Below are 27,706 nucleotides of genomic sequence, written 5' to 3' on the forward strand. Positions count from 1 at the left end.
ATGTTGGTTTCCATTTTTAGAGAAACTCGCTTTCATATCCATGTGACCTCGTTCGAGACTCGTTTGAGTGAACTCAATGAGTGAACTTGAAACTTCTGGGACAGAGAAATACACCGAATCCTTTCTGCTTTTGGAGATGCTTCCTTTAATAGTTTTTGTTGTTCCTTGCTTCGTGTTATGGTGGTTGAAGAAAACAATTTTCAAGCCACGTAAAGTTTTCGATGTTAAAGACAAAGTTGTCCTTATTACTGGTGCTTCCTCAGGTCTGGGAAAAGGTAATGATGAAAACAGATAAACTTTTCGGATCCTCTTTTGTGAATTGAATTTATTGATAAAAAAATGTTGATTTCTCCATAATATAGGTTTATGTAAGCAATTCAATCAATATTGCAGTGTATGGTAAGTGCACAGCCAAATTTTTTTCTAAAATGTCCCTGCATACCTGGTTAAGGGTGTGGCATTTTGGGATATGGGCGTGGCATGGATGTGTCCTATTGCTTAAGGGAAATAAAAAAATTTTTAAGCCTCCTCAAGGTCAACATAATGATTCATTGCTTTAATAACAAAATAACTTTCAATAATGTACATTTTCTTATCTTTGGAGCTATCATTGTACGCACTAATGTGCACAATGAAAATGGACTCTTGTAACAAAGTCATTGTACTTGTGCATTCAAGATTTCAGTGGAACTTGTCGTACTCTGCAGGCTGATTTTCAACATGCTGATAAATTGAATATGGAATTAAAGTATCAAAGTATTGGAATGTTTTTCCATATGAAAATGCATGTGCATACAATTTTTACATGAGTATTCTTGCTTAAATTGCTAGCATGTGCATACAGATTTGCTGAAGCTGGTGCAAAGCTGATATTATCAGCAAGAAATGTGGAGAAGCTTGAGGAAGTGAAAGACAGCATCATTAAAAGATACAGCCTGGTAATTGTGATTTTGATTGGTGACTACATTGCTTGTGTTATGCATTAGCTTTGGTTATAATTGTAATTATGTAAAAATTGAATGGAGGGCCTCTTGTAAAAAAACATTCCCTGAAGGGCTATTGATCCTTAAATTATTTGAAAATGAAAATAAAAAAGGAAGCATTTGTTATGTCAAACTCTTAGATTATGTCCTTCTCATGTGAAATTTATTTACAGTGCAAGAAAATGTAAACTACCAACAATTTGTGTTTCAATTGCTTGCACTTCTGTCCACTCTTTGTTTAGGTAAACTGTATTTTAAGTCAATCACATATTTACCTCTTTTAATTTGCATGTGTTTTGGAAATGAAATTTGTTCTTTTAGATGTATTTGTTGTTCAGTGTTGTATGTTGTGTCAAAATTAAATTGCAATTGAAATCTACCATCAAAATTAAGAGTGAACATATGATAAATTGATTTGCTTTAATGAATCAAGGCTGATCTACTTTGAAAAATTCATTTGATTGCTTTATAATTCAATGAAGTCTTTGGCATACTACATGCACCTCTTACTCAAATTCTGAGTTTAACACCCTTCAGTCTTCCATTTTGGTTTGCTTTCTTATTAAACCATTTTAATATAAAGATTCATTTATATTAAACAGTGATTTTATTTTCAAGGATTCTGCACTTGGGCCAAAGGTCATACCAATTGATCTGAGCGATTGTGAAAGCATAACAAAAGCTGCGGAACTGGCTCTCATGGCATATGGCCATATTGATATTCTCGTCAATAATGCTGGGATAAGTTGCAGAGGCAGCATAGTTCAAACTAAAATGGAAGTGCATAGGCAGCTGATGAATGTTAACTATTTTGGACCATTGCTTCTTACCAAATGTAAGTTTTGTCTAGACGAAATACATTAAGATAGAATTACGTAAATGTACTTTGGAAGTAATAGACATTTTCAAAAGCCCTTAATGAACACAATAATTTGATAAACTCAAATTGCTGTGTTATCAGTATTTTTAATGGGTGATAGTATTCTTATATCTGTGCATTTACTTTAGTATAAATGTTTTCATTGCCCTTTCTTGCTGGTAATTATATTATTATAAGTGAAGTGTTTTGAAAAGGGAAAAATGATATCTCCTTTTATCATTGCATTGTCCCCTGGTATACACCTGTGCAAAAGTTGTGCTCCACCCCGAAGCCAAGAATCGCTAATAAGCCCCAACCTTAACATATAAAACTTTGCAATAAATGATATCAGTCCACAGTGAATTACCAGTTCATCAGTGTTATTACCTGTAGTAACAACTAATAAATCATGTGTATGTAGGCCATCTTTTAATCACTTACAAACTACAGAAGTTCTGTATGTGGGGAACTGGGTCTAGTGAATTATGATACTTAGAATAATGGGATATGACAATCAGAAATTGAAGAACTGAAAAAAGCATTATATCAATTTTTGTTGTTGTATGCATCTATTTGCAGAATATAAGTCATCAAAATGAGCACGAAGAAGTCTAAAAAACTTTGAAAATGAGCTTTTCTTCTTATGATTTCCAAAACCCTGTTGAAGCCCTATCCACAAATAAGCCCCCATCCCAAAGCTTCCCAATTTATTTGGTAATAATTATAGAACTGTATTTGGCAAGAACTATAGAACTCTACCTGTGTTTTCAAATCCTGTTTGTAACTAACTGATTTGTAATTTCAAATGAATTTTTTATACAGCTTTGCTACCGTCAATGATTGAAAGAAAAGAAGGTCACATTGTTGGAATAAGCACGGTTCAAGGAAAAATAGCAATTCCATTCAGGTCACCATGTAAGCATGAGTTTCTGTCAAATATCCTTGTGTCAGACATTGCTTCTCTACAAAAAAGGTTCATTTAGTCCTACGGGGCATTGACTCATTTATCTTCCTGTTTCCTTGGGTATAGTTTCTTTCATGCATATCTCATTCAAATTTGCTCAACCAAGTGTGATAATTTTTCTTTTAATTCATTAAAAAAACAAACTTTCCCTCTTTACAAGCATATATTATTTATCAACACATTTAACGCCTGCGCTATTAAACTCTGACAGCAAGTTACTTTGCTGAAGAATTTAATTTCTAATTCGTTCGAGAAAGTGGGAAGTCGAGTTAGGGAACGGTTTTTTTCCTCGTCCTTATTCAAGATAGCAAATAATCAGAATAGTGGTTGTATGAGATTGTCGGAGGTATTTCTAAAAGTGCGACCTCGACTAAAAGACGGACAAAAAAATTTTATACCGTAGTTGTTATAGTCGGCAAAATTTTGGGCCCTCATTGGTTAGTTAGTCTTAATTAGTCTTGCAGAGAACTGCATCGTTTAATATTATTTCTGAATTTGTAGACACTGCAAGCAAGCATGCATTCGATGCTTTCTTCACCTGTCTCAGATCCGAAGTTGCCAGCTCAAATATCAATGTTACTTTAATCAGCCCTGGGTACATTCGTACGAATTTGTCCATTAACGCACGAACATCGGATGGAACACAATATGGATGTAAGTTTTTTCTGTTACTTTCTTACACTATAATTTCTATGAGCAGGGACGGATTTAGCCGGGGGGGGGGGTGTAGGGGGTGCGACACCCCCCAATATTTCTGTGTCCTTCGGTTTGTTCCATTCGGTAAACATCAATTTTGGTATTCAGTAGTAACAAAGTAACGTCAAGATTTTACTTTATTTATCTTCTTATCTTTAGACTTTACTTTATATACAGCGTAGCGGCCGCTCCCCGATTTGTATAGAAAAGTCCTTCTCGTTCTTTAGTCATTCCCAATAAAATAGAAACTAAAATGCTAAAGCGCTTCAATACTTTCAAAACTGAATTCTGAAATATTTGTCAGGGATTTTGCTCCAAGTAGAGCGGACTTAGTTTGAAACTTTTGAATACTGTTTATTATTTTTAGATATTTGATTACAGCTTTGGAAAATCAGTTTTTACACGTAGTGCTTTCTTGCCTTGCACAATTCAGAATATAAACGTTTGGAAGGAATTGTAAAGGAAATGGGATCAGCCACAAAAGCTACATAAGACGTTGTATAAAGCAAAATTGCCACGTAAAAAAGCCATAGCTTTTCCAACTTTTCCAAACGTATTTACAAATTAGGAGAATTCTTAAGGGTCTAGTTAGCAAAAATTTTCTTCTCCTTGCCCCTCCAATCTTCTACCCCTGGTTACCCCCACTGCTTCTTATCGTCTTTATCTTAAAGTTAAAAACCGAATTTTAAAAATGGGTGTTTCCATCATTTACCAGTGACCTGAAGGGTGTGGCACCAAGATTTGTGTCTAACACTCCCCCCCAATCATTGTTGCTTAAATCCGCCCCTGTCTATGAGGTCATTTCAACATGTTGTTAAACTATTTAGATCTACGTTTCATTTAAGACAGTGTCTTCATGTTGATGATGTCAAGTCAGCTGTTCTTTGGACTTCATTCATTTAGTTTTTACCAAGCTACTTTTACGCAGATTGTTTTAGACTAAGCTACAACACCCCCCAAACAACCCCCCCCCAAACAACTCCCCCCCCCTAATCGAGCCCCCAATCGAAGCTTGGCACTATCAGCACTAGTACTGGTACACATTGCCTAAAAAAAATTTCCTCTCTTTTAAAATTGAAATGTATAATTTAAAATGTACCTTTTTATTCAAATGGTACAAAAAACTTTGGAAAGCGGATTAACAATGGGCGTTTCTCGATATTAGCACTGGTACAAATTGAGCCTTTTTAGAAGTTAACTAGGCAGGCATGATTATTATTGTTCCCTGACGTGTTTTGACTAAACTCTGGTTTAAGATGTCTTGTCTTTGTTAATATCTAATTCCAGTTTGAAATTTCACACTCTAGAATTTAAGATAATATTGATCAATGCAGGATTTCTGTGTTTGCGACGAACTAGGTGCATCGCGAAAGTTTTTGACTGTAGAAATGGTTAGTCGTTTTCTTTGTTAAAAAGTAGCTGTCTTGCACAGTTTGTGTCCTACACCAAGATAATGGTGCTACGTTGGGTACACCCATTCTTTATAAGCAACCGTCTATAAAATACTAAGGCCTAAGATGACTAAAAATATTATTTAGACCAAAAAACCATGCTACTGACCACCCTTAACCTTAAGAACTTCTCATGGCCGAACTATACTTGAATTGGGCGTATGAGAAGAGCGACGTTTAACTTAGGCCTAAAGATATTACTGAGAACAAAAAGGACCCATATAACTTATCACCCACCACATTAAAAAACTGCTGGAAAATCCTTCATTCAAAGGTGGGATCGAAATAACTCTTTTCGACAATTAAGCAACTCCTCCTGCTTAACTGATAGATAAAAAAGGGATCTTTGTGGCTAATAAGGTGTTCTCATTCAATATCATAACACGTTTTTGTGTATCTAAAAAGTAGCTCTTTAGAAGTTTGTGTTTAATAAAGCTTCCATTAGGGAAAATATTTAGAAAAACCGATTGCTAATCCGGTGCTTTGTTTCTTATGAAAAAATGAGTTAAGAGCAAAAAAATTAACTGGCAGTAAACAGAACTGGCGTAGAAAGAAAGTCACTATTGTTAAAAGGGCAGGTGTTAAATAAGGACCAGCCTAGAAGGTAACGAAGAGTTATTGTCTTTTTCCCGTTTTAATATTAGTTTTTGTGTATGCATCTTTTAATAACTTTATATTCAACCCGAAGAGCTTAGATTGAGAGCAAAGGTTTTCATCCGATTTTAATAGTTAACAATCTTTTTGTTGTACAAAACTTAAAAATGGCTTTGAAAAAAGCAAACATTTGAGTATACTGAAGCTTTTGAGTATACTAACTAATCTTAACCCAAGCATTAGTATTGTAATAGAGCTCATAATCTCGCATTATGCTTATATTTGTTCATGCTTCTCTTTAGTCAAGATATATTAGTTTTTCGCGCGTTAACTTTCCATGTTTTCCAGTAATATAATATTTTATTTACCTTTTTCCCCGACAAAGTTCCCCCGCGTATCCTACCATATATTTATTACCTCCTACTTACGTATCGATGTATTCAAACTAGATACCGTCTTTACACTGCGAAAAAAGAAGTATTGTAAGTAGATTAGTAAAAGCCATTGTGGACACTTTATAAGGAGTAGAAACTTGTATCAGACACACACACCCACTCACTTACACGTATACACAGAAGAGCCATGGACTGATTAGCTAAGAAAGGGCTCGTCATAGACTGATAAGCATTCGTTTCATATATATATATAGTTTAATGGCGTAACAGTGCTTGTGAAAGACTGTCTAGTACCTAAGTATTATTATTGTATTAACAGAAAGACTTGTGGATTTTGTGTGTCATAATGTGTCATTTATAAATGGTCAGTAATATCTATCAATCAAACAATAAATTGTGTCAAAAATTTTACAATAATGAAGCAGCAAATTTTACAGTATGCTCAAATGTTTGCTTTTTTCAAAGCCAATTATAAAGGTTTCACGTTAGATAACTTGTTTTGTCAGTATCAGTTGATTTAAATATCTCCACAAAAATATAAAAATGTAAATATATATCCTTAAAAATTTTGTTAAATAACCTTATATTTTCTTTATGCCCCTTTGAGTTCATGTTGCTTTTTTTTGTTGCAGCTCTCGATCCAACAACTGCCGCTGGGATGGAGCCAGGCCACGTTGCTGAGGAAATATTGAGCGCAGTGGAATGTTTACAGGAAGACGTGGTCATTGCTGACATGAAAGCAAATCTTGCTATCCTTTTGAAAACGCTTTGGCCATCGTTGCTAAGCAGAGTGATGAAAAAGAGAGCTCAAAAAGAGGAACAAAGTGAACTAGTCGTTACAAAGAATAAAACTGATTGAAACGTACGCTGATTATTGTAGAAATATTCACCTGTCGGGAAGGGGGGGGGGTTGTATTTTAGGCAGAGCCCACAAGAGTAGCGTCCTTTCTGCGTTGAAATTCTTGAGCTCTGAAATTCTCTCTTTCTCAGAAAAACAATGAAAACATGGTAGGGTTTTGCTGTTGACAATTTTTCTTTCCTGCCTTACATTCGTTAGCCTGCGTGCAGACTTTGACCCTGTGACTGCAATGTTTTCTGGGCTCGGTTTATTAGCATGGGCAAATTGTTCTCAACATGACCATTTGATTGTCTAAATAAAGCATAAATGCGGTCCAAATAATAGTGAACTCTTCGGATTTCAGAGAAGAGGGTTGAGACATGCCCCCGCCACAATCCATTATCCCTGCTGTATTAGCCTGCGTTCAGACTCTGTTGACAAAATTGAAAATAGGAGAAAAAGTAGAGTCTGCGAAGCCGAGCCGATTTTCTTGTTCAAAGGTTCATCAAAATCAAGGAACCGAATTTGATTAGTTGGGGGAATTTCAATTGCTTTTTTTTCAGTTTTCAAAGTGGCGCCTTCGAGTAGAAGTATAAATGAATGGTATCAAGTAATAGAATAGGTCTGTTTGTTCTTTTTAACAACTAGAATTACAGAAAAACATTGCACGCTAATGGAGTTGTTGTTTTAGTGCTTAAAATAAAATGTTGATGTCAGCGAACAAGAAAAGCGGCTCTGTTGCGCAGACTCTACTTTCTCTCCACTTTTAAATTTCCGAGTCTGTACGCAGGCTATGCTGTATTAGCTCGTTCACTAACTAGTTTTAACCCCCCTGACTAACTACCTTGTAGTAATTACCCCCCGTATTTTGAAGCAGCTTTTCGATTTTCGCTAAGAAATCGGCTCGTCCTTGTTGTTTATGTCTTAAAAACCGCTTTCATTCGTATGATGTTTTCAGCTTAAAAAGGCTTGTGTATATTTTGTGTTTTTGATTTATATCAAATAAAGAAATTTGTTTTGTTCCATAGAATATTGGTCAGCGATAGGTTTTTGCTTTGTATGCATAAATCTGATGAATAATTGAAACACAGTAACAATTTGTTGGCTGTATAAAAAGTGTGGAAAAGGATTGTTCAAGTAACGATTGGTAAAAAGTAACAACTAGTGGCGCAAATAAGAGATAATTTTCAAGGGAAGGAGGACTGTGACGTCAAGGAGGGCATCTCTCGACGAGAAATGAAGCGACTTTTCTAAATTGATGCTTGCGAGCGTATGAGAAAATTATATCATTGGAAAAAAACTTGACCTACTAATTTTCATTCTATTAATTTCTGACAGACTATTTCAATTACTTGAAAACGTTACTCATTTGTATTATTTAGTGCCAGATAGAAGTATGGCTTGGCAATAATTATTGATGTCTTGAACTGTAATTTAGCAAGTATTAAATGAATGAATGACAATAACGTTGCAATGAAATGTATTCTTATTCTAAAATTAAACTGGGTAACAATTTTTTTATCTATGATCAAAAATTACGATGACCTACCCGTTCATGTGTTATTCCAATAAGCGGTGGAAGTTTGTGTGCATTCTATAGAATCTAAAAATGTCTCCATTCCTCTCTTCCTTCTACCTTTACCCTCTCTCCTCCCCTTTTCCCTCCTCTCATCTCCTTTTCCTTCCCCTCTTTTTCCTCTCTCCATTCCTCTCTCCCCTCTACCTTTACCCTCTCTCCTCCCCTCTTCCTTCCTCTCCTCTCCTTTCCCCTTTTCATACCCTTCTTTATCCTCTCTCCGTTCATCTCATCCCTCTACTATTCCCCTTTACCATTCCCTCTACCCTTCCCCTTTACCGTCCTCTCCTTCCCCCTCTTCATTCCCTTCTTTATCCTCTCTCCATTCCTCTCACCCCTCTACCCTTCCCCTTTACCCTTCCCTCTACCCTTCCCCTCTATCCTCCTCTCCTTTCCCCTTTTCATTCCCTTCTTTATCCTCTCTCAATTCCTCTCAACCCTCTACCCTTCCCCTCTCGCCTCCCCTTTTTTATCCTCTTCTCCTTATTCCGCCTTCCCCTCCTCTTCTCTTCCCACCTCTTCTTTGTCTTCTTTTCTCTCCTTTCTCTGCTTTCCTCGTCACTAAAGAGATTCGCATATCTTGTAATGAAAATTCATTTTATTACAACTGCAAAAACTTGGTAAAAATAGATGAAATTTTTCAGATATTGTTTGGTTAAAAATGTTGAACTTTTTTAGGTGTGAATCAGTTGAAAATAACTTGAATAAGGTCTGGAGCAAGTTCGATTATTTTGTAGACTCTGATTTCGTTATAAAAAAACACACCGGTACCCACCGAGTTTTTACAAGAGTTCCCTAACTTTTCTTGAGCCTCATTTTTCTTAAAAATTGTGATTCTCCGCCTCCATTCTTAAATCATTGGTGACACTGCATGAAAGTGGCGAGAATCTAAGAAGAAAGTAAGCAAACAAATCTTTGTCACTGTCGTTTTACACTGAGGAAATCCAACCTACTAGCACATACAAGCTTGTCTCGCTTGCTCAAAAGTCTCAGATAGAAAAAATGTCAAACCGTGTCAATCATCATCTTAAAAAAATCACTCATGAAAAACAAAGGCGTCTCTAATATGTTACTTCTACCTTTCACTTAATCACAACTAACTAACAAGTACCAGATTTTGGCACTTCTGATCCCTTTATTGTGATAAGGGTCAAAGTTAATTGCGTGGTTTTAGTAAGTTAAAACTCTTATCAGACATGATATTGTTTCAAGTTTCTCTACCGGATTTACGTGTTGCTTTCCTTTTCAGAAAAAGTAACTTAGACTCCAAATATTTAGTCCATGGACGAACAAATTATAGTTCAAGTTAGCTTTGGAGATTTTCTTGAAATTTGAGAAATCGAAAAAGGAAATTACATTTGAGTAACGACCATCATCGCCATTACAATTTACTTCCTAGTTTATGTTGCATCATGGGATGGGTGTCAATCAAATGCAGCCAACCATTTTTCGAAAAGAGTGAATTTGATAGCCTCGGAATATCAGGCTGCGGACAAAAGTAACCGGTAGACTTTTGCAAGTCCTTAATGCAGAGTACATTTGCTTAACAAATTGAGCGGCAAGGCTTTATTCTTTAAGTTACTGTTCAACCCAACCATCTGGTGATTAACTTTCAGATGTGGACATAGCGGCATTTATCATATTGCTTTTCTGTTAGGCCCTTTGCAGCATAAACCACCGGAGTTTCTTGCAAGAGCAAGCTGTACACAAACAGAATGTCGAGGTCAGGAAAAGTAACTCCAGGACATTCTACTGCATCAGATGTAGAACTTCGTGACCTGGGAGGTTAGTTAGAGATGTATTTTTTTCTAAATTTTCGCCGGCTGCTCAATTAAATCACGCAGTGACTATTCTGCGTTTTGTTGTTATGCCTAGCAACTGCTCAGGTTGTTTAGGAATTTTCCGCTGAGATTCAAAAGCTTAACTTCTTTCCATTGACTATATTTTGTTGTACGTTTCATTTTAGTTTGTCAGTCACTGAAAAGTTAGTTTGTATTACCTCCCGGCAGAACTAGTCAAGGGTGGACCTAACATTGGCAGTATCAATTTCCAACCCGTTTAGAAAGAGGATAATTAGACATTTTTAATCGAAACCCGATAACAAATCGTATTGTTAAAGTGGCTAGGATTCATTTCATCTTCTAATTGTTAAAAAATGATTTAATTAAACAATAACAAATTTGGCATACGAGTGTAAACAATCATGTATCGGAGATTGAAATTGCACCGACTGTTTTGCAGAAATTGCTCACCACATTTTGTGCATAACGTAACGTAAACTTGGCAAGATATTTTCTTGAGTAATCTCAGAACGGCACATTCAAAGAGAGTAACTTCATATTTGAAGTATATTCAAACACGCAGCATTTTGTTCTTTAACAACTACCCCAACAATTTAATCAAGAACATAAATATACAGTTCCAAAGTAATAACTAATTAGATTACAAAGCAGCCTTATTTGGAAGCAGACAGAGCAATGCTTTGATAGACTGTTTGTCAAGTGTGTTCTAGGAAGACATTTCCGTTTTTAAGAGAACTTGCAAAGAATACCCTTGAGTTATAAAAAGTGCAATTTGAAGAAGTTAAGGTGGGATGAGACGCATTGTTGTTGCCAGCAAAACATTGTTGGTGTTAGCAATAAGGTAGAAATGTTAAAAGAGCCATTAAAACATTTTATGTCTTTTTGCATTAAAATGTTCATGCTCAAGTACAGCACAGTATGGTATAGGTATCAAAGTGGTGATTGCTTCCTGGACCCTTGATTATCGAATGTTAAAAGGAATCATTTCCACAAAAATTGAAGAAGAAAATCTTCATAAAAATTGCAGCCAGGGTCTTAAGCTGAATCTGAAAGCACAAAACACAGGAAACTGTCATCAGGGACCCCTTCCCAATAATTATCAAACTGTTCTATCTATAAACTTTATAACAGTGCAGGCAAGAATCTAGGCCGGTTGCACAGGTTTAAAAAAACCGGTCAAATTCTAACAGCTATGTTTCTCTGTAAATCTTTAATTTTTGATCTAAATTTCAATTGCAACAATTGCTGCATTTCTCCCTGACTGACTACAGTTCTTCTGTTAATATACTGAATTGAACCCTCACAAGAGTTCAACGGAGTTCCCAGCTTTCTACTTCATCTTTTATCTCAAAGTATCCAAGGAATTCAAAATCGAGGAAATCAGCAGCCACTCGATGTGACCCTTTGCATTATGCTATCTTTGCGCCAATATTGAAACTGGTGGCTATTGTTTTCTGAAAACCTGTGAAAACTGGTACCTATATAATTTCCTTATGCGGAAAAACCATTGACTAAAAAGCATACTCTTTATCGATGTCCATAGTTCAAAAGGATGGAGGTTTTAAAACAATATAATAAAAAATGAAATACGGATGCAAATAAGAATCTGAGGTTTTGTATTAAAGGGGACTACCTAGACGTTTTTTCTCTGAAAAATTCATCTAGAAAATTCATCACCTGTATAAGAGAAATTCTCACTCAACCTTTTCCCCAAAATTGTTTTGCTCACTATGTTATTAAACATTTCTCACAAAAAGTGAAAAAAACATCATTTTACCTTTGAGTCAAATTGATCAATGTTCAATATTTCAGTTGAAGATGAAATGGAAATGGACAATCCTGATGCTCAAATGTTTGGTGACTTGCCAAGCAGATTAGCAAGTAGATCTGCCATGAGTTTTCATCACAAAGCTGCAAGTCGTAGAAGTCTCAGGGGTAAGTTATCTAACACAGGTGAAAGTGCAGTTGCCCTTCCTGTTGACAGAGTTGAAAGTCAGTTAGAAATGCTAGATCTTGAGGACAGCACAAATGACCCACTAGCTGAGTCAAGGAATCTTGATAAAATCAAGGCAGCTCCAATTTCTCTTGCTCAGAAGAAGTCTATCAAGTGAGTGTGTTTCTGTTCGTTAGATTGATTCAAACATCTTTGGACTAATTCATGTATTCTTTGAGCTCAACTTTGCATAATTTTATGAGCTCCAGTGATATCAATGCTTCAGGTCTCTCTTGTATTTTCATGATTTTTTGCTTATTCATTTAATACATATTTTATCTGGATTAAAACCAAAAATTTCAAAAGCTGTTATAGATATGAGCTCAGTAAGTTTCAAGCTACACCAAGGACATTAATAAACCAATCATCTATGCATAGCTTTGATATTAAAGTGATGGTAATAAAATTATTTTTGTTGCTGTGGCTATTCTAAGAGCTATTACCATTTATTATATACTGTTAACCTTTTAAGTTGCTATGTTGTCAGTCCATAACAAGGACTTGTTGTAACTTTCATTCAGAAATTTACATGAGAGAGAAACACAGAGGAAGAAGCGAAATCTATCATGCTGGAAGTCCTTCAAGTTGAAGATTGGAATGGTATGTTTAAGTTACACCAAAGAGATATCTTTTTGCTTTCATGGATTTATCCTATTTCTTATAAAAAACGCATTTCTTCTCTCGAATTACTTTATGCAATGTTTACAGCAATGCTTAACAAAGCCTCTGGTGATTGGAGTACCGTGAGGCACTAGGGGGCAATGCCCCCTCTTTGCAAGCATGACAAGAACTTCAAGGGCTTCAATATCTTCAATCTGTAATTAACCCTTGCCTCCTGCTTTTATGCTTACTAATATTCCCTACTAATAATAATTAAAACTTTGCTTTCTTGCATAAGTATATAGGAGGGTGCCCATAGACCTTGTACATGCTAAGATTGCTGATTTATTTATTGATTGAAGCTACTTCAACAAGAAGCAGAGTACCATTTAAAAGGAGGCTGAGTCAATTTGTTGATCATTGCGAAATCTTATCATGGTTTCTGCTGTGCTATTGTTTGTCTGTCCAAAAAAGACTTATACAGTCTATTTAACCTCGCTAATTTTTCTTCGCCTTTTAGTCCTGGGCTTTGATGAAAATGCGATTAAATGAATTCTTCGGTTCTCTTGAATTATGGCGAGGGCCTTTGAAAGAAGTCGAAGGTATGTCATAATTTATTCATCCCAGTGCCTTGTTCTAACCATTTAGAAAGACCACAACTATTTCAGATAACTTTTGTGATAATTCTTCGTCGTGGTTTGTCCTTGTTTTACTTCTTCAGTCTAATTAACCGCAGCTTTCCTATATCTGTTATCACATACCTTCATATAATGCTTGAAAGCGACCTGCTCTCGCTCTAAGCATTTTTCTGTTTCTTCCCAAAACGTCTGTATTAAATATTAGTGTAGAAAAACAAACACTGCAACCAATTCAATGTTTTTTCGCTTCTCTTTGTTCCATTTTCTCGTCACTTGTAGGTTTTTGGACATTTTTTTTCTCTTTCTTGCCTTCAAAATTAGCATTTTGCTTGCTTTTTTTAAATTTTAATGCTAGAAAGCGAGCGAAAGTTTGTTACTCTACCCGTTTCAATGCTTCATCAAGAATGATTTCCTTAAGGGTAAACTCCTCGACTGGCCGTTTTGAATTTTGATTAATGCTTCTTGCCGTTTAACTGTGCTAAAATAAGATCAAAGGCAGTATTTATAAGCTTTCCTTTACTTATATTTACCTAGAATACTTTTTATTAATCGCTGAAGATTTTCTATCTGAAAGATGTGCAAATTCGGTGCAAATTTATTTTAGCTATATTTTAATCTACAAAAGGTTTATACATTACTTCACCCCCAAGTTAAAGTTAATTATTTTGTGTAAGGGAACGTGCTGCAGTTCATGCTCGATTTTTGACTCAGAATTACTGCCCTTCGGTTATGTGAATCTCGAAAACTTCTACCGTGAGGTTGGTACGCCGTAAAGCCCCCCCTCCCCCGGTTGGTGGCAACAACATTGTTTAGGCTTAGTCCACAATTGTGAAAAAAATGTTCTTGAGCGATGCGTCAGCTTGATTAAAGATACTCGAATGTCCCCCTTCACGGATTTATCAAATTACCCCCCCCCCCCCTCCTTAACTTGGAAACCTCTGTCATACTAATTAGATTTCTTGCTACTGCAATTCCTTCCCGTTATACTTTGGTCAACAAACCAACTTCAAATTTAAACTTACTTCGATTTAGCTGTTATGTCGTGTTCAGTTTCCAGTGCAAACTTTTCTAAGGAATATCATCCAAATATTTTCTCTTTTAAGCGTTAAAAATGCGTGATTCCATTTTCCGAACATTTTGAAAGTAAAATGTAGTAGTTTGGAAATTCAGTAGTCTTTGCATCTTGTTATTAGTAGTTGTGACTTCAATCTCTTTAGTTTATCTAAAATTTACTTTTTATCGTAGGTGAATTTGGAAACGGCGTGCTCTCCTATTTCCTGTTTTTGAAATCACTTCTACTTTTAAATGTTATTATCTTCGTATTGGTGTTCAGTTTCCTGACAGTGCCGCAGATTTTAAAAGAGGGAAACACCTTAAAGGAGAGCAATGAGACAGTTTCAACTACAAGTCCAAACGTAACTTTACCAAATAATGGCTCCTCCTTCAGTCCGCTCACAGGTGGCACGTGTTCTGTCCCGTTGTATAACTCGTCGGGCAAAAGTGTTCAAGACCATATTGTAGATTTTATCACTGGTCAGGTAGGGCTCAAAGCGTGTTTACGTTTCAATTTTCGAGTTAAATTTGTGGCCCTAGGCTACTCCACTTATTACTTCTCATTAATTCCTTTGCAATTCCTCTTTTAACGCCCTTCGGCTTGATGAAAATTTCCAGGAAGGGACATTGAACAGATAGAGGCCTTACAAAGAGGGGATGTTTATAAATTGGTTAAACAATGAACCAATTCACTTTTTAATGTTTGTCGTTGTTTGTCAGAAAGGCCATATCTGAAATTTCCTATGTTCCTTACAAATATAAGGAAAAATGTTGAAAGGTTTGACGATTGACGTTTCCTGATTTTCTATTTTTATCCTCTTGAAGAAATGAATCCTACATATACTAATTAAAGTCCCCCTCAAGTCCCTAAATTGTCTAATAGAGGGACGTTAAACGTTGGACAATAGTTTCACTCAGCTGAACTCAAAGTAAGTGTATATAAAAGTTTAAAAGAGCATGGATGTAGAATAAAGGATTTATCTTTAAGAATTTGGCTGCGAAAGCGATTTGTTGCAAGTTTTGGTATTAGCATCGTATTTAGACTTGTCTCATACCTCGCGCCTGTTCCACAATAGAAGCGATCTTTGAAATTATTTTGAAGAAATTTGGGAAATGAATGGTGATTAATTTTAATGTTATATTAACCCTGAAAGTAAACCTCTGAAACATTGTCCCCTCTCTAATTCAATGAAATTACCAATCAGTAGTTAACGTGTTTCCATTCTGCCGGAAAATTGAAAGGCACTGACAGCGTTGAGTATAGGCAACTCTATCCCCCTTCGATTTTAATTCACTGAGTTCCTTGAACTTCAATTTTAAAGATATGGCGTCGATATTTTATACCAAAATAAACAAGAAGAGTGCCCATTTTGCAAAGTAGATATTAAAAATGACATCGAAGCTTTGGGACCTCTGTATCAAGCAAACATTGCAATAAAAGTCATTATGGTATTTTTCACCATACTTAACAATATATTTGTTTGCCCGTTGCATGATTTTGATAATTCATAATATTAGCTGTTTTAGTATAGTCTTACATTCTTCTCTCTGCAGGGTTATATCAGCTCAACTCTGATGTTTTATGGCACGTATTCCAACCAAACTCTCCAAAATACAGACATCAAGTATGATATGCCTCTTGCCTACATGCTGGTTGGAATCAGTTATTTGATCGTCAGCCTCATCATCATGGTCCATAAGTAAGTATATATTATCTTAATTCAAAACATCCTATAGCGTAGCCGGCGTGGTAAGATTGGGGGGGGGGGGCAAAGGCGAGTTGAGCAATAGAAAATGGGGGTCTGCCACCTTTGGAACGCTAGAAAACACAATTTCTCAAAGAGACTTTTTGCCATTGGGGGAGGGGAAACTTCTGCCCCCTCTTGCCTCCCTCTCTCTACGCTACTGAGAACATCCTATTAAAGCACAGGACTTCAGTATCTCAGAAGCACAGTAGATTAAGTCTTCCTTTTGTTTTTGGACTTGCATAAAGGTTAAGCATATTTTTGCAATTTATCTGCATTTCCAGATGTCTGTTAACAAAACAGTTGTTTAGGAAATCCTATTTCAATATTTTTGTAATTTTTTAATTAGAACCTCTGGTCCTACCTAGTTTTGTCCTACCGTATTAAACAGCCATAATTTTGCTGCCTTTTGGTAACCGTAATATACTTTTGTATGTACTAATAATGGACTTTTCTTCGTCAATTTTCATCATTCCTCCCTGTTATCGATTCAAATTACCTGAAGAAAATGAAAAATTGCTTCAAGAATGATCTTGCTAAAAAACGATTTAATTAGAAGCTGTTTGTAATTCAAATATTGTTAAGACGTGTTTTTGTCTTTTCAAGCTTTTCAACTGGGTTTACAGAAAGTGTAATTGAAAGTGGTGGACTGTTCTATTCATATTGCAATAAAATATTTGCCAGCTGGGATTACTGCATCACAAGCGAAAAAGCTGCTGTTTTGAAGAAGAAAAATGTTTTCCAAGATTTACAAGTAAAGAGAGCTTATTTTAATTTGTTTGGAAAATCTCTATTTACCTTTAGTTTTGTTATTGATTAACTAATTACTAAATTTGAGTGTGTAAAAGCCAAAATTTAACCATCCTTGATGAAGTGAAAATCTTTCACTTGTTCAATTAACAGTTCAGGACTCCTATTTACAGGGACGCAGGAGAGGGGGTGAGGGGGTCAACCGCCCCTGTTGCCTTTGATAGGAGGGGCAAGGGGGGCCAAAGTGCTTTTTTCATAGAAGTGTCCTTGACAAGTAATTAAAACAGATTCATATGAAATTTTGAAGTATTGCATTATTCATGACGACATTTCTCAAAATCTGTAAAGAAATTTCTTATGCTAAAAGTTAGCCGAGTTTCAAGATACCTATAGACGATCGAAGCAAAATGACAGTTACAAAGACGCTTGCTCCTTGCTTGACGCTTGCTCCTTGGTTGTTCCTGCGTCCCTGCCTATTTAACCGTCCTTCTAAAAACCCTGCGCATAGATCTTTGCTTCCTTGTTCTCGTTCAGGTCTATTTCCCGTTTTTTAGGCTTTTTTATGTATGTATTATCTTACAATTTTCATGATAATTAGCATCTATTTATACTTAGGTTGAAACTAAGCTTTTGTTTTGCCCATTGTCTGTAATCGAGGCCTCACGAGAAAAAGGCTATGAAGCATCTAGGAGCGTATAGTTAGTTGGTCTAAGTATCCCCCAAATTAGAGAGAGGAAATTCTTCTTACCTTTCGATCAATAAGCCCTTTTTGAATCTTGGTTTTAGAACATGGTTTATAATTTTTCATCTTAACTTTCTGCCCAGGCTGAACTCGCTGAAGAAAAAAGAAGGGAGAAGGTTCAGAGTCGAACACGAGCTCAGAAATGTAAGATTTACACAATCAGAGGTGTCATCAACTTGCTGATAATGGGTTTCCTTGCGGGCAGCGTCTATGCAATCATCAAAACAGTCGAGATATCAGAGCAAGCTGTAGCGAGTGGGGTAAGATGAGCTCAATATTTGGCCTCTAAACTCCCGATGTCCTTTCAGAGGGTTAATTGGGCTGGAAGCACCTTCAGATCTGCAAAAATGGGAAACGAAACCATGTCTCAATATCTGTAGAATTGTAGCACTACTCTGGAACATGTTTGAGAACCTTAGTTCTTTTCCTAAGACTCGTCATAAGTGATCTACTAGTGATCATAAGTGATCTAGTCATAAGTGATCTCGTCATTTACTTAGTTTAATTTTTCAGAGGTCAATAAAAATATCTTTCAACATATATATTAGCAGTCAGATATATATATTTTCAATGCTAGCGAAACACCCAAATTCATTTCTAACGGTTAATTTAAATATTCTTGCAAACGATCGATTTTATGAGATTTATGATATAGCTGTAACGAGCAAGTAAGTAGGAAAAACTCTGTTGGTCAGTCGAGGAATAGCCTTATTTTGTTTTAGGTCTTAATAAAATTCTAATATTTCGTTAATTTTGTCTCTTAGTAGACATTAAACCCTCCGTCTGCCATTCTTTATTTTCTGAAAGGCTTAATTTGTGTAGATACTTTACTTAAGTCACCTTATTTCATTTTTTAATTCTAGATATTAGAATAGATTTGCGTTTCTTTTTGGCTCAAATCCCCGCTCAGTGTTTCAAATCCCTGCAATGAAATACGTCCATTGATTTCTTAGGTAGAAGTGCTTAAGAGGATAAATCCACACTGTGAGAAGGAATTAAATACTGTCGAAGAAGAATTTAATCTCTTAGCTAAAATCTAAGGATTAATAATCATTGTTAGATATTATTGAAAACTAAATTTAAAATTTGTTCGCTTTTCCAGGAAGCTGATCAATCAGATTTCAATGCTGTGATGAAAAAATGGGCATCTTCGCTCACAATCACTGCTTTAAACTTGGTTCTGCCACTTATATTTGAATATTTAACAGAAATGGAGGACTGGAGTCCACGTTTGGAAGTAGCACTTGTTCTCTGGAGGTACGATGACGTCATCTTTTCAAAATCAAAATGGCTTCCAAATCACTTTGGATTTTATCATTGTTGATTGTTTGGGAAATCTGTGATACCTTGCCAAATTTTTGTGGTATTTCGTGGTGTTATTTTTAGATCGATATAGTCAAAGGGAAAAAATCATGAAAAATGTTTTTTGTGACGTCATATTTTTATCATACTCTTATTCTGAAACATGCAGCCTGTTAATGATCTTGTAATTGTTTTCTATACGATTTCTTACGCTATGAGCTTTTGGTTAATTGGTGAGCAGGTAGCTCCCAAAACAGTGTTTATACAAGCGTTTTTATGTTTATAGAAGAACATACTCTCTTTTCAAACTGAATATGTATGAGCTGCTGTTTCTTTTCTTCCAGATCTGTTTTGTTGAAGCTCGCTTCCGTTACTGTTTTGGTTATCACTCTCTACACAACTGCCAGTTATCGCACACAGGTCAGCAGTCTATGGTTGTTACAAGCTACCTCAGTGTTATCGTTTAAAAAGGAAATTAGTTGGGCTTTATCTTTGTTTGTTTAGGCCGATTAAACGCATATACATTCAGTACCAAAAATTTCGGTGGGAATTATTTTCGGTGAAGCAGGGCAGCGACTGAAAATTAATTCCACTGAATTTTTTGAGACCAAAATTTCTTCCTCCCAAAATTTTTCAAACGCTAGAAAAATCTCGTTTTACACCGATCCACTTTCAAAATAACAAAAAGATTCATTGATATGGTTTGAGTATTACTATACATACGTCCAATACACATCAATTTTCAGTTACTGGTTGTCCTTTATCATCAACAAATAAGATATGCAGCTCATCCTCACTGTCTTTTCTTTCGCTCTCTACATACAAGAATTTTGAGTTGACATTCTTGCCTACTCTTCAGTTCCATTTATTGACAATAAAATATTCGATTTTTGTAACTTTTATGACTGCGCTGCAGATAATTCTATGTTGAAGATAAAAATAACTTACAGAAAGTGGTTCATTTCTTTACTCAACGAAATCTGTTCTTTCCACCGAAATTTTTCAAGTTCTCACTAAAATATGACCGAAATTTTTTCCACCGAAGTTTTCCACCGAAAATAAATCCACCGAAATTTTTTGCACCTGATTTTTTGGTACTTAATGTGTGGTTGCAATGATCGCTGATATCGCCAGGATCACACAAATCTATTAAAAAAATTCTCTCGACGCAACGATCGCTACCAAAAACAAATAGACAGTTTCCATCAAGACACAACGACCGCTGGTCACAAATTTGTGCGATCCTTGCCAAACCAGCGATCCCTGAAATCATATGGAAAAAAGGAGCATGTTTTGACCAAAGACATGTTTCGAATCTTTAGGGGGCCCTAGGCCACTGTAAAACCCGCTTACAATTCTCTTTTTTTTAAACAGTGCTGGGAAAACTCGATCGGTGCACAGATGTACAACTTGATATGGATCGACTTGTTTGTTGTTGTATTTATCACCATATTTGCAGAAACATCTCGAAAGTAAGTGTTCATCCTGTCTGCCAATTAAATAACTGTGTTTGTGGGGATGTAAGATGAAGTCTTTCCAGCAGTGTGTCACCACCTCTCTCTCTCACTTCTTGTAAATTAGATAGCTTTTATGTTTGGAAATGTGTGCTATTTGCCGTTGACCTGCTAAACTAATTATTATGAAAATATGATTCTTTCTGGAGAAGCATCATTTTGGCAGAGTATAGTCCTTTGAAAGTATAAAGCATGGCGTCACCCGACAGCATTGTAAAATGTTTTTACCATCAATTTTCAAAGGTCTTTTCCACAATCATTGGCTGTGTGTCTTTTTCTGGGCTCTTTTGATCTAACTTGTCTTTTTAAAAACCAATCGTGAAATGGTGAATTCCCTTCTGTAATATCTAAAACTGTTTTTACCTCCCTTGTTGGGTACCCTATAATTCCTACAGATTTGAGAGCCTTTAATTCATGGCATAGTGGCAAAATCATCCCACTGTTCTGTTGTTGCCTCCGCGTTCTTTTCTCTGCCAATATCTTTTTACTTTCTGATTTAACATATTTTCATTTTGTAGATATGTCAGCTTGTATCTCAACTGTGGCTGTAATCTTGGAGAGAAAATAGGCCAACAAGAGTTTCAGATTCCAAAAAATGTTTTGGACTTGGTGTATGGGCAAGCTCTCATATGGTATGTTTTTATGGACTTTTATTTAGTAATAGCCATTGATTGGTATTCCCATTAAACCTTAGCACTTTAGACTTCTTTTGATTTTCTCATTACCATGTACCAAGCATTTGTGTTGATAATTTTTGGTTTTACAATTGAATATGATCACGGGATTATTCTAGATTTCGTTTTGCAGGATCGGCACATTCTTCGCCCCACTAATCCCGGCAATAGGAGTTTTAAAGTTGATCCTCGTATTTTACGTCAAAAAGGTAAGCCCCATACTTTTTTCTCCAATCTCATACATATTGGCGTTTTTAGTTTGCGTGCTGTCGTATCTTTTCAACGAGCACTTGTCTCTCATTGTCTTTTTGAAAAACCAAGAAAATAAAGTGATTTATATTTATTGCCTACTTTTCACATCATATTGAGAATATTCTAAAATTAAATCTCGTTACATCGGACCTTCAGAGGCGTAAGGAAATGGTCCGACTACACAGACCTATCCGGGGTACAACTTTTGAATAAAATAAGTTAAGATAGAAATTGAAAACCGCAGCTTGGTCCTCAAATTTCTCATAATTCTAGGGTTAACTATCACAGAGCAATTTTTACTTCTTCCAATTCTGATAAATAAAACAACCCCGTCAAATTATCCACCCCTTAGACCTATAAATTCCCCTATTCTCCAAGCATCATTAATAATTATTACAAATGAAAAACTTTATTATTATATCTCTTTTTAGATCAGTTTGATGTTAAACTGCAAACCAGCCTCAAAACCTTATCAAGGATCCAGAAATAACTACTTCTTCACTCTGTTATTGTTGCTGACTTTTTTACTTTGTGTTCTTGGCGTCGGATGGGGATTAACACGGTTTGTTAAAAGTTCTTAAATCTTTTCTTAATTAATTTTCCTTCAAAAAGGTTTCCTTGTACCTAAAGTAGGTTTTGTTTTGTGTTAAAAACAGAACTAGTCAAAAATTATTTTCAGAAGAGATCTTTTAACTTAAAATGTTTCAATACATGACCCGTTGTTGTTAGAAATTACCATCAAGATTGGCCCACCAATAAAAAAGATTCTTGACATGCATTTATAGAAGATTATACGATTTATATTTTTGTGTTGACATTAGTTTGTTCTTTTCATTAAGCATTCATATGAAACTTTTTAGCTCACAAACAGGCTTTCCATATTTTATCTTCCTATTTTCTATATTTTGGCCTACTTCCAAATAAATAAAACTGTCGTTCTAGTTTTTTTCAAGAGATAACCGCCCACTACCGTGCATTTTCTTTGTTTGCTATAAAGTGAGGGAGCTCTATACCGATAGGTAACTCAACATGCTTCTATGCTGATAAGATGATAATGTGCATTACCGTAAATCCTCGAATTAGCCCCCTGGGTGCTTATTTATTTTTGATATTTTTAGATGGGGGCTTATCTGGGCAAATCTGGGGGCAAATCACAGCTAGAATGTCTGGTGTTTGTCACGTGCCCAATCAATAATTTTTTCAACCTACAATAGAACCAACTGACATTTCCTCTGACAAGCATGCATTCTGTTTTTCAGAGTCACAACTTCAAATTGTGGACCATTTAGGTAATTTTCTTTCAAATATCATATGGTTTTTGTTTAGACTCTCACTGTGTGAAATGCAAATTCTTTAAACTCATCCCTTTGAGAGAGTTTCCTCATAAACTCATGAAAGAGTTTCCTCCTTTATATAATTCCCTGTGTACAATACTAGCTTGCTTTTTCTGTTATGTATTTGTTCTCTTTTGTTTATATCAATAAACTTCCTTTTACACTGTTTATACTTTTTAAACTTGGATTACTGTGAACTTACAACAAATTTATGTGTACAGTAAAAACTGAACTGATCTGAACTTTAGGGGAGACATTTTGGAATGAGTATTTTTTGGCAAATGTAGAATGAGTTGTATTCTGTTGCTGTGTTGGGTTGTAATTTTTGTGGTATTGTTTTTATTTTTTTTCGAAATAATGTTAAGTATAATATGATTATTAACGATTTGACATTTTCTTCAACAGAAACTTTTTATGTCTTTCTGACAAAAAGATGTTTGATATCATATCACTGAGAATAAAGGATTGGCCGACTGTTTTGTCTGAAATAATGAATTTCGTGGAAACGCCTGCGTTTTTGGTTCCAGTTCTTATAATCATATGGTGAGTTTGTCTTTAACGTGCATTCAAACGCTTGTCTACTAGACTTACAACTGATGAGACTTAGCAATAAGATCTCCGAACAACGTAAAAGCCCCCTGAAGGATGCACCATAACACAGGACTCTTCCCATACAACTAAGTAGCGTTATTGTTTACCCTTTGTGATTATTAAAAATCAAGGAACCAGTCAAACGTGCCAATACTTCTATCAACGGTCCTTCGATCCGCACTTCGATATAAACTTTTGCTTACCTTGGACCACTGTCCGACGTTTTAAACTCTAAGGAGTACCGGAAGAAAAATACTATAGTATGTAATGTTTCCGATTTCCTAGGTTCTGGTACGCAGAGTACCGATCTCCTTGCTACCTTAAAACTTTGATTAGGCCAAGGGGGGGGGGGGGAAGGGATTGTTAGGGACATGGTAGTGAAAAAAAAAGGAGTGCTGGTTTTAGAGAGGGGTATTACCCTTGATAGTGTCCAAAATGCGAAATACCTTGGAACACAAGTAGATAACCACCTTAACTGGAAAGGTCATATCAAAGCTCTGTCAACAAAAAATCCAAGAGCAATTGGCTTTCTAACAATGCCAAATGTTTTTAGCTCAGGACACCCGAAAGATACTTTATACTGGTATTGTTGAGCCCCACTTTAGACACTGCTGCGTAGTTTGGGGAAACTGTGGTGCAACCGAAAAGGACCGTTTGCGAGAACTTCAAAATCGAGCAGCAAGGATAACTACAAATAGCTGCTTTGATGCTTATGATAGCCCACTGTTAGATACTCTTGGACTGAAACCAATTCAGGATTTGATCAATACTGAAATTAACACTATAGTTTACAAGTCCCTAAATGGACTAGCACTAGCATATATATCAGACTTATTTATAAGAAATTCAGAAAAGCATTTGCATGTTTTACGCTATTCCTATACAGACTTTCAACTACCTAAAAACTTCAATAATTGGCAAAAATGCTTTTCTTTAGAGGTTTACAGGCACGGAATGCCCTTTCCGTCCAAATTAAACATCTCTCTGCAGATTTCCAAAATCAAAAGAAAATAAAGCTTTAATTCTATTTCAATATTTATTGTAAATTAGTTTTATATATTGCTAGATTTTAGCTTTGTTTTCAATGAATATGCTGTAATTTAAATAGATGGCCTCTTGTAGACCAGCATTTGCTTGAGGGTTACCTTTCTTAATTTATTTGAACATGAAAAATAAAAAAAATTGTTCCGCTACATGTGTGAGAAGGATATTACGCGCTGTGTCATATTGATCAGAACGGTTCTGAGTTGCGATTCCGGGTTGCGATTCCGGGTTGCGATTCCGGGTTGCGATTCCGGGTTGCAACCGGTTTGCACGCTTAGTGTAATTATCAAGCAACTGCTGGCTCTACCTATACCATAGTGAGCACAATATGACAATCCAGTGAAACAGTAATATTCATTAAAAAATATCATATTGTTTTTTCGCTCCTTATTTGCTAATAATGCACTGCCCCCTTTCAGTTTGCTGCTATATTACTTCCGATCAATGACAACAGCTCACGAACGTATGATTGAAATGCTTAAAGACCAGCTTGTCATGGTAAGATACTCTTATTTCTTATTTTTTGCATGTCAACAACTTTTCCTCCACCAGTATGTACGAATGCTGAAAAGTTTTTGCACCACCAGCAGGTTTTACCTCATCCCAGCACTTCCCCTTTTTTATCATTAAGAAATGAAATATTGTGCGCTGGATAGCTAAATATCAAACTGGAAATATCAAACAACGAAAACCATACCCAAGGTCAGGTATTAAATCATATAATCGTGCACTTATCCCTTCGAATACCTAAAACGAATGGAAATATCATTTCACCGCTTTTCGCTCCTTCAGATGCACAGAGGAGGATACAGATCATTTAAAGAGAATTAGGGAGACAGGCCGATACCTGTTCCTACCTCGACTGCCGATCTCCATTTACTTCGCCTTAAACTTTGCATTCTATATTTGTTTCTACCTAGCATCCAAATGTGGTTTTTAGAACAATAAGAAGCTGTGCATGTCGAGCGGTGTCCTAGCCCTGCCTCTCGATGTGACCACACCTCATGATTCCTATGCCTGGAATTGCAGAGAGCAGGCGACTCTCCTCACTCTTTGGGAAAGTTTGGTCATAGCAGGGACTCGTCCCCAGATCCCTGTAATCGTAATCCGGGACCCTAACCACTGAACCATCGTACAGTGTCGTTCTACATATTCAGCTGTTGTTCCATTTCAATATACAATGTCCTCATTACCTTCAATTTTCTTACATATTTGCATTTCGACTGAATTGTATCTTAAATTTGTTTCCAGGAAGGAAGAGACAAAAGATTTTTAATGGAGAGACTTTTGACACTGACGAAAAAAACAGACGATGCTTCCCAAAACCACACCCTATTACCGTCAATGGGTAACAAATATTAGCCTGCAATGGCGAGCGTTGTAAAATATAATAAATATTTCATTGCTCCTTAAAGGTGTATATAGTAATCTACTATGGGAGGATGACTTGTGAAGATTTGCTTCCCTGAAAACGGAGGGATTTTAACGTAGGTGGCCTCAAGATTTAGTTGCTATAAATGGCATCTATGTGATTATAATGCAATGCATTTGGAATGAATGAATGGAAGACGGAAATGGCAAGGCTTGATCCGAGGGTGCAAAGCTTTTTAGATCATTGTCCCCTTTATAGAATCCTTGATTTCGCACCCGGCCCCAACCCCTAGCATGTGGAAAATAGAGTACTGATAATGACAAAGTAGATGTCAATCCATCCTCCTCCGAGGTTGATATCGACCACTGTGAAGTCCTCTGGGCTATGTTATCTTTAGTGGGCCCTCAGTGATATTTTTTCTCCTTTCCGAGTTTGGCGATAAGGAAACCTTAGAGGTTTTTTCGATTCAGACAAAACTACCTATCTTAAGGTTAAATATCTTGAGAAAGATGGTAATGAATCGTATTATTGTATACAGTAGACATATGGAAGACATAAAAATATGATTTCTGCGTCATTGGCCTCTTATTGCTAAGGTGGGGCCCTGACCCACCCTTCTTTGCTAGTTTTATTCTGTCAGAGAAGTACCTTGTCATCGATACCTACTGAAGTGTATCCAGTTTATACTTGTGTAAAATTTTTGATTCTGTAGAACCTATTTATACTGCTATTGGTAAACGTAGTGCATGGGGCAATTTTTCTTTTCGGCGGAGAAATCTTATTTTCTGTTTCTTTTACCCGTTTCTTTTTATTTTCATTTAGCTTCTTGCTGAAAAGTTATTGTTAATTTTCTGTTTATCAGATGAATCTTTTGCTATTTGTTAGAGTAATGTTTTTGGTATGTGTGTTAGATTTTAGCCATTGAACCTGAGCACAGGGCAACTCACGTAAATCCATTCGTTCCCAGAAATATGTAGTTCTGTCTCTAAGTCCCTTAAACAACATCATGATAATAAACCTGAACAATTCAAGTGTTGGATGTTTATTTCTCAAGTTTGAGTGAAATTTGCTCGTTCAGTTTTACAATTTGCCATCAGAGGATTAATTTTGCTAGCCTATTGTTACAATCAGAATCATTCAATCATGATAAATATATTATGTTGGTAATAGTCGATTTATTATATTAGAAATAATGAAGAAATGATTTGAATATGGCCGTGATTCATCTATGTGAGTGAATTTTTTCAAAAACCTGTGAGTTGCTCTGTTGCTCCAAAATTTATAAAGGCTTTATTTAGTAGACTTATTGTATTTCCTATACACATTTGAATCTTATTTGTCTTCGCTGTATGATAGATAGAAACGTTGCCAAGTGTTGAAATTTGTTGTATAATGTTATTGTGTTAGTTGTTATGGTAGTTTCCAAGTTTGCAAGTTATTTGCAAATTGTAAAAGTTTTCTAGGGTATGTGATGACTTTTAAATGTTTTATATATTGATTTTTGAAGAATATCTGATTATTGATATGATACTGTACTTTACTAACGTGTTAACAATTGATTTTTCCTGATTAATAATTTATCAATCGATTTCCATCATGAGCTCTTTTCTTTGTCGTTTGGTTTCAACAGAGTTATCTTTGTGCAATTCATTTTTGTGGTGTATTCAACACTCTCCTTATATTTATAAATTTCAAATGTTCCTTATTGAGCAAAAAGTACTAAGAAGCTTGTGATTTCACCAGTGAACCAATAGAAATTACTGGCTACACGATTTTATTTGAATTCCCTTTTCAAATTAAAAAAAAGTTGATTGATGTAAAATATTCTCGTTTTCATATCAGATATTTTGCTCACAAACTTCTAATAGTCTATCTTGAGTTGAGGCATAATTATTTGAAATAGATTTCTTTTAGAGTTTTTTCAAAAGCTTCATTTATCAAAAC

At 35.7% G+C, this 27,706-nt stretch overlaps 2 protein-coding genes across 2 annotated transcripts; both read left to right on the plus strand.

Moving 5' to 3' along the window:
- The first annotated feature begins 38 nt into the window (after positions 1-38).
- LOC135692217 (peroxisomal reductase activating PPAR-gamma-like) lies at positions 39-8,324 on the plus strand. The gene is made up of 6 exons (XM_089112136.1): positions 39-275; positions 832-938; positions 1,602-1,818; positions 2,665-2,757; positions 3,308-3,460; positions 6,575-8,324. The coding sequence occupies exons 1-6, from the start codon at positions 77-79 to the stop codon at positions 6,799-6,801; spliced, it is 996 nt and encodes a 331-aa protein (XP_088968262.1). The 5' UTR covers positions 39-76; the 3' UTR covers positions 6,802-8,324.
- Positions 8,325-9,789: 1,465 nt separating this feature from the next.
- LOC135691731 (transmembrane channel-like protein 7) lies at positions 9,790-27,356 on the plus strand. The gene is made up of 18 exons (XM_065209689.2): positions 9,790-10,141; positions 11,971-12,265; positions 12,673-12,751; positions 13,272-13,353; positions 14,635-14,927; positions 15,997-16,142; positions 16,794-16,941; positions 17,763-17,939; positions 18,782-18,936; positions 19,326-19,401; positions 20,356-20,453; positions 21,014-21,127; positions 21,303-21,378; positions 21,853-21,983; positions 22,681-22,710; positions 23,161-23,298; positions 24,810-24,888; positions 25,642-27,356. The coding sequence occupies exons 1-18, from the start codon at positions 10,072-10,074 to the stop codon at positions 25,750-25,752; spliced, it is 2,298 nt and encodes a 765-aa protein (XP_065065761.2). The 5' UTR covers positions 9,790-10,071; the 3' UTR covers positions 25,753-27,356.
- Positions 27,357-27,706: the final 350 nt, after the last annotated feature.

Source organism: Rhopilema esculentum, chromosome 13 (genome assembly GCF_057945365.1).
Source record: "Rhopilema esculentum isolate cy_ngs chromosome 13, ASM5794536v1, whole genome shotgun sequence".
Lineage (NCBI taxonomy): Eukaryota > Metazoa > Cnidaria > Scyphozoa > Rhizostomeae > Rhizostomatidae > Rhopilema > Rhopilema esculentum.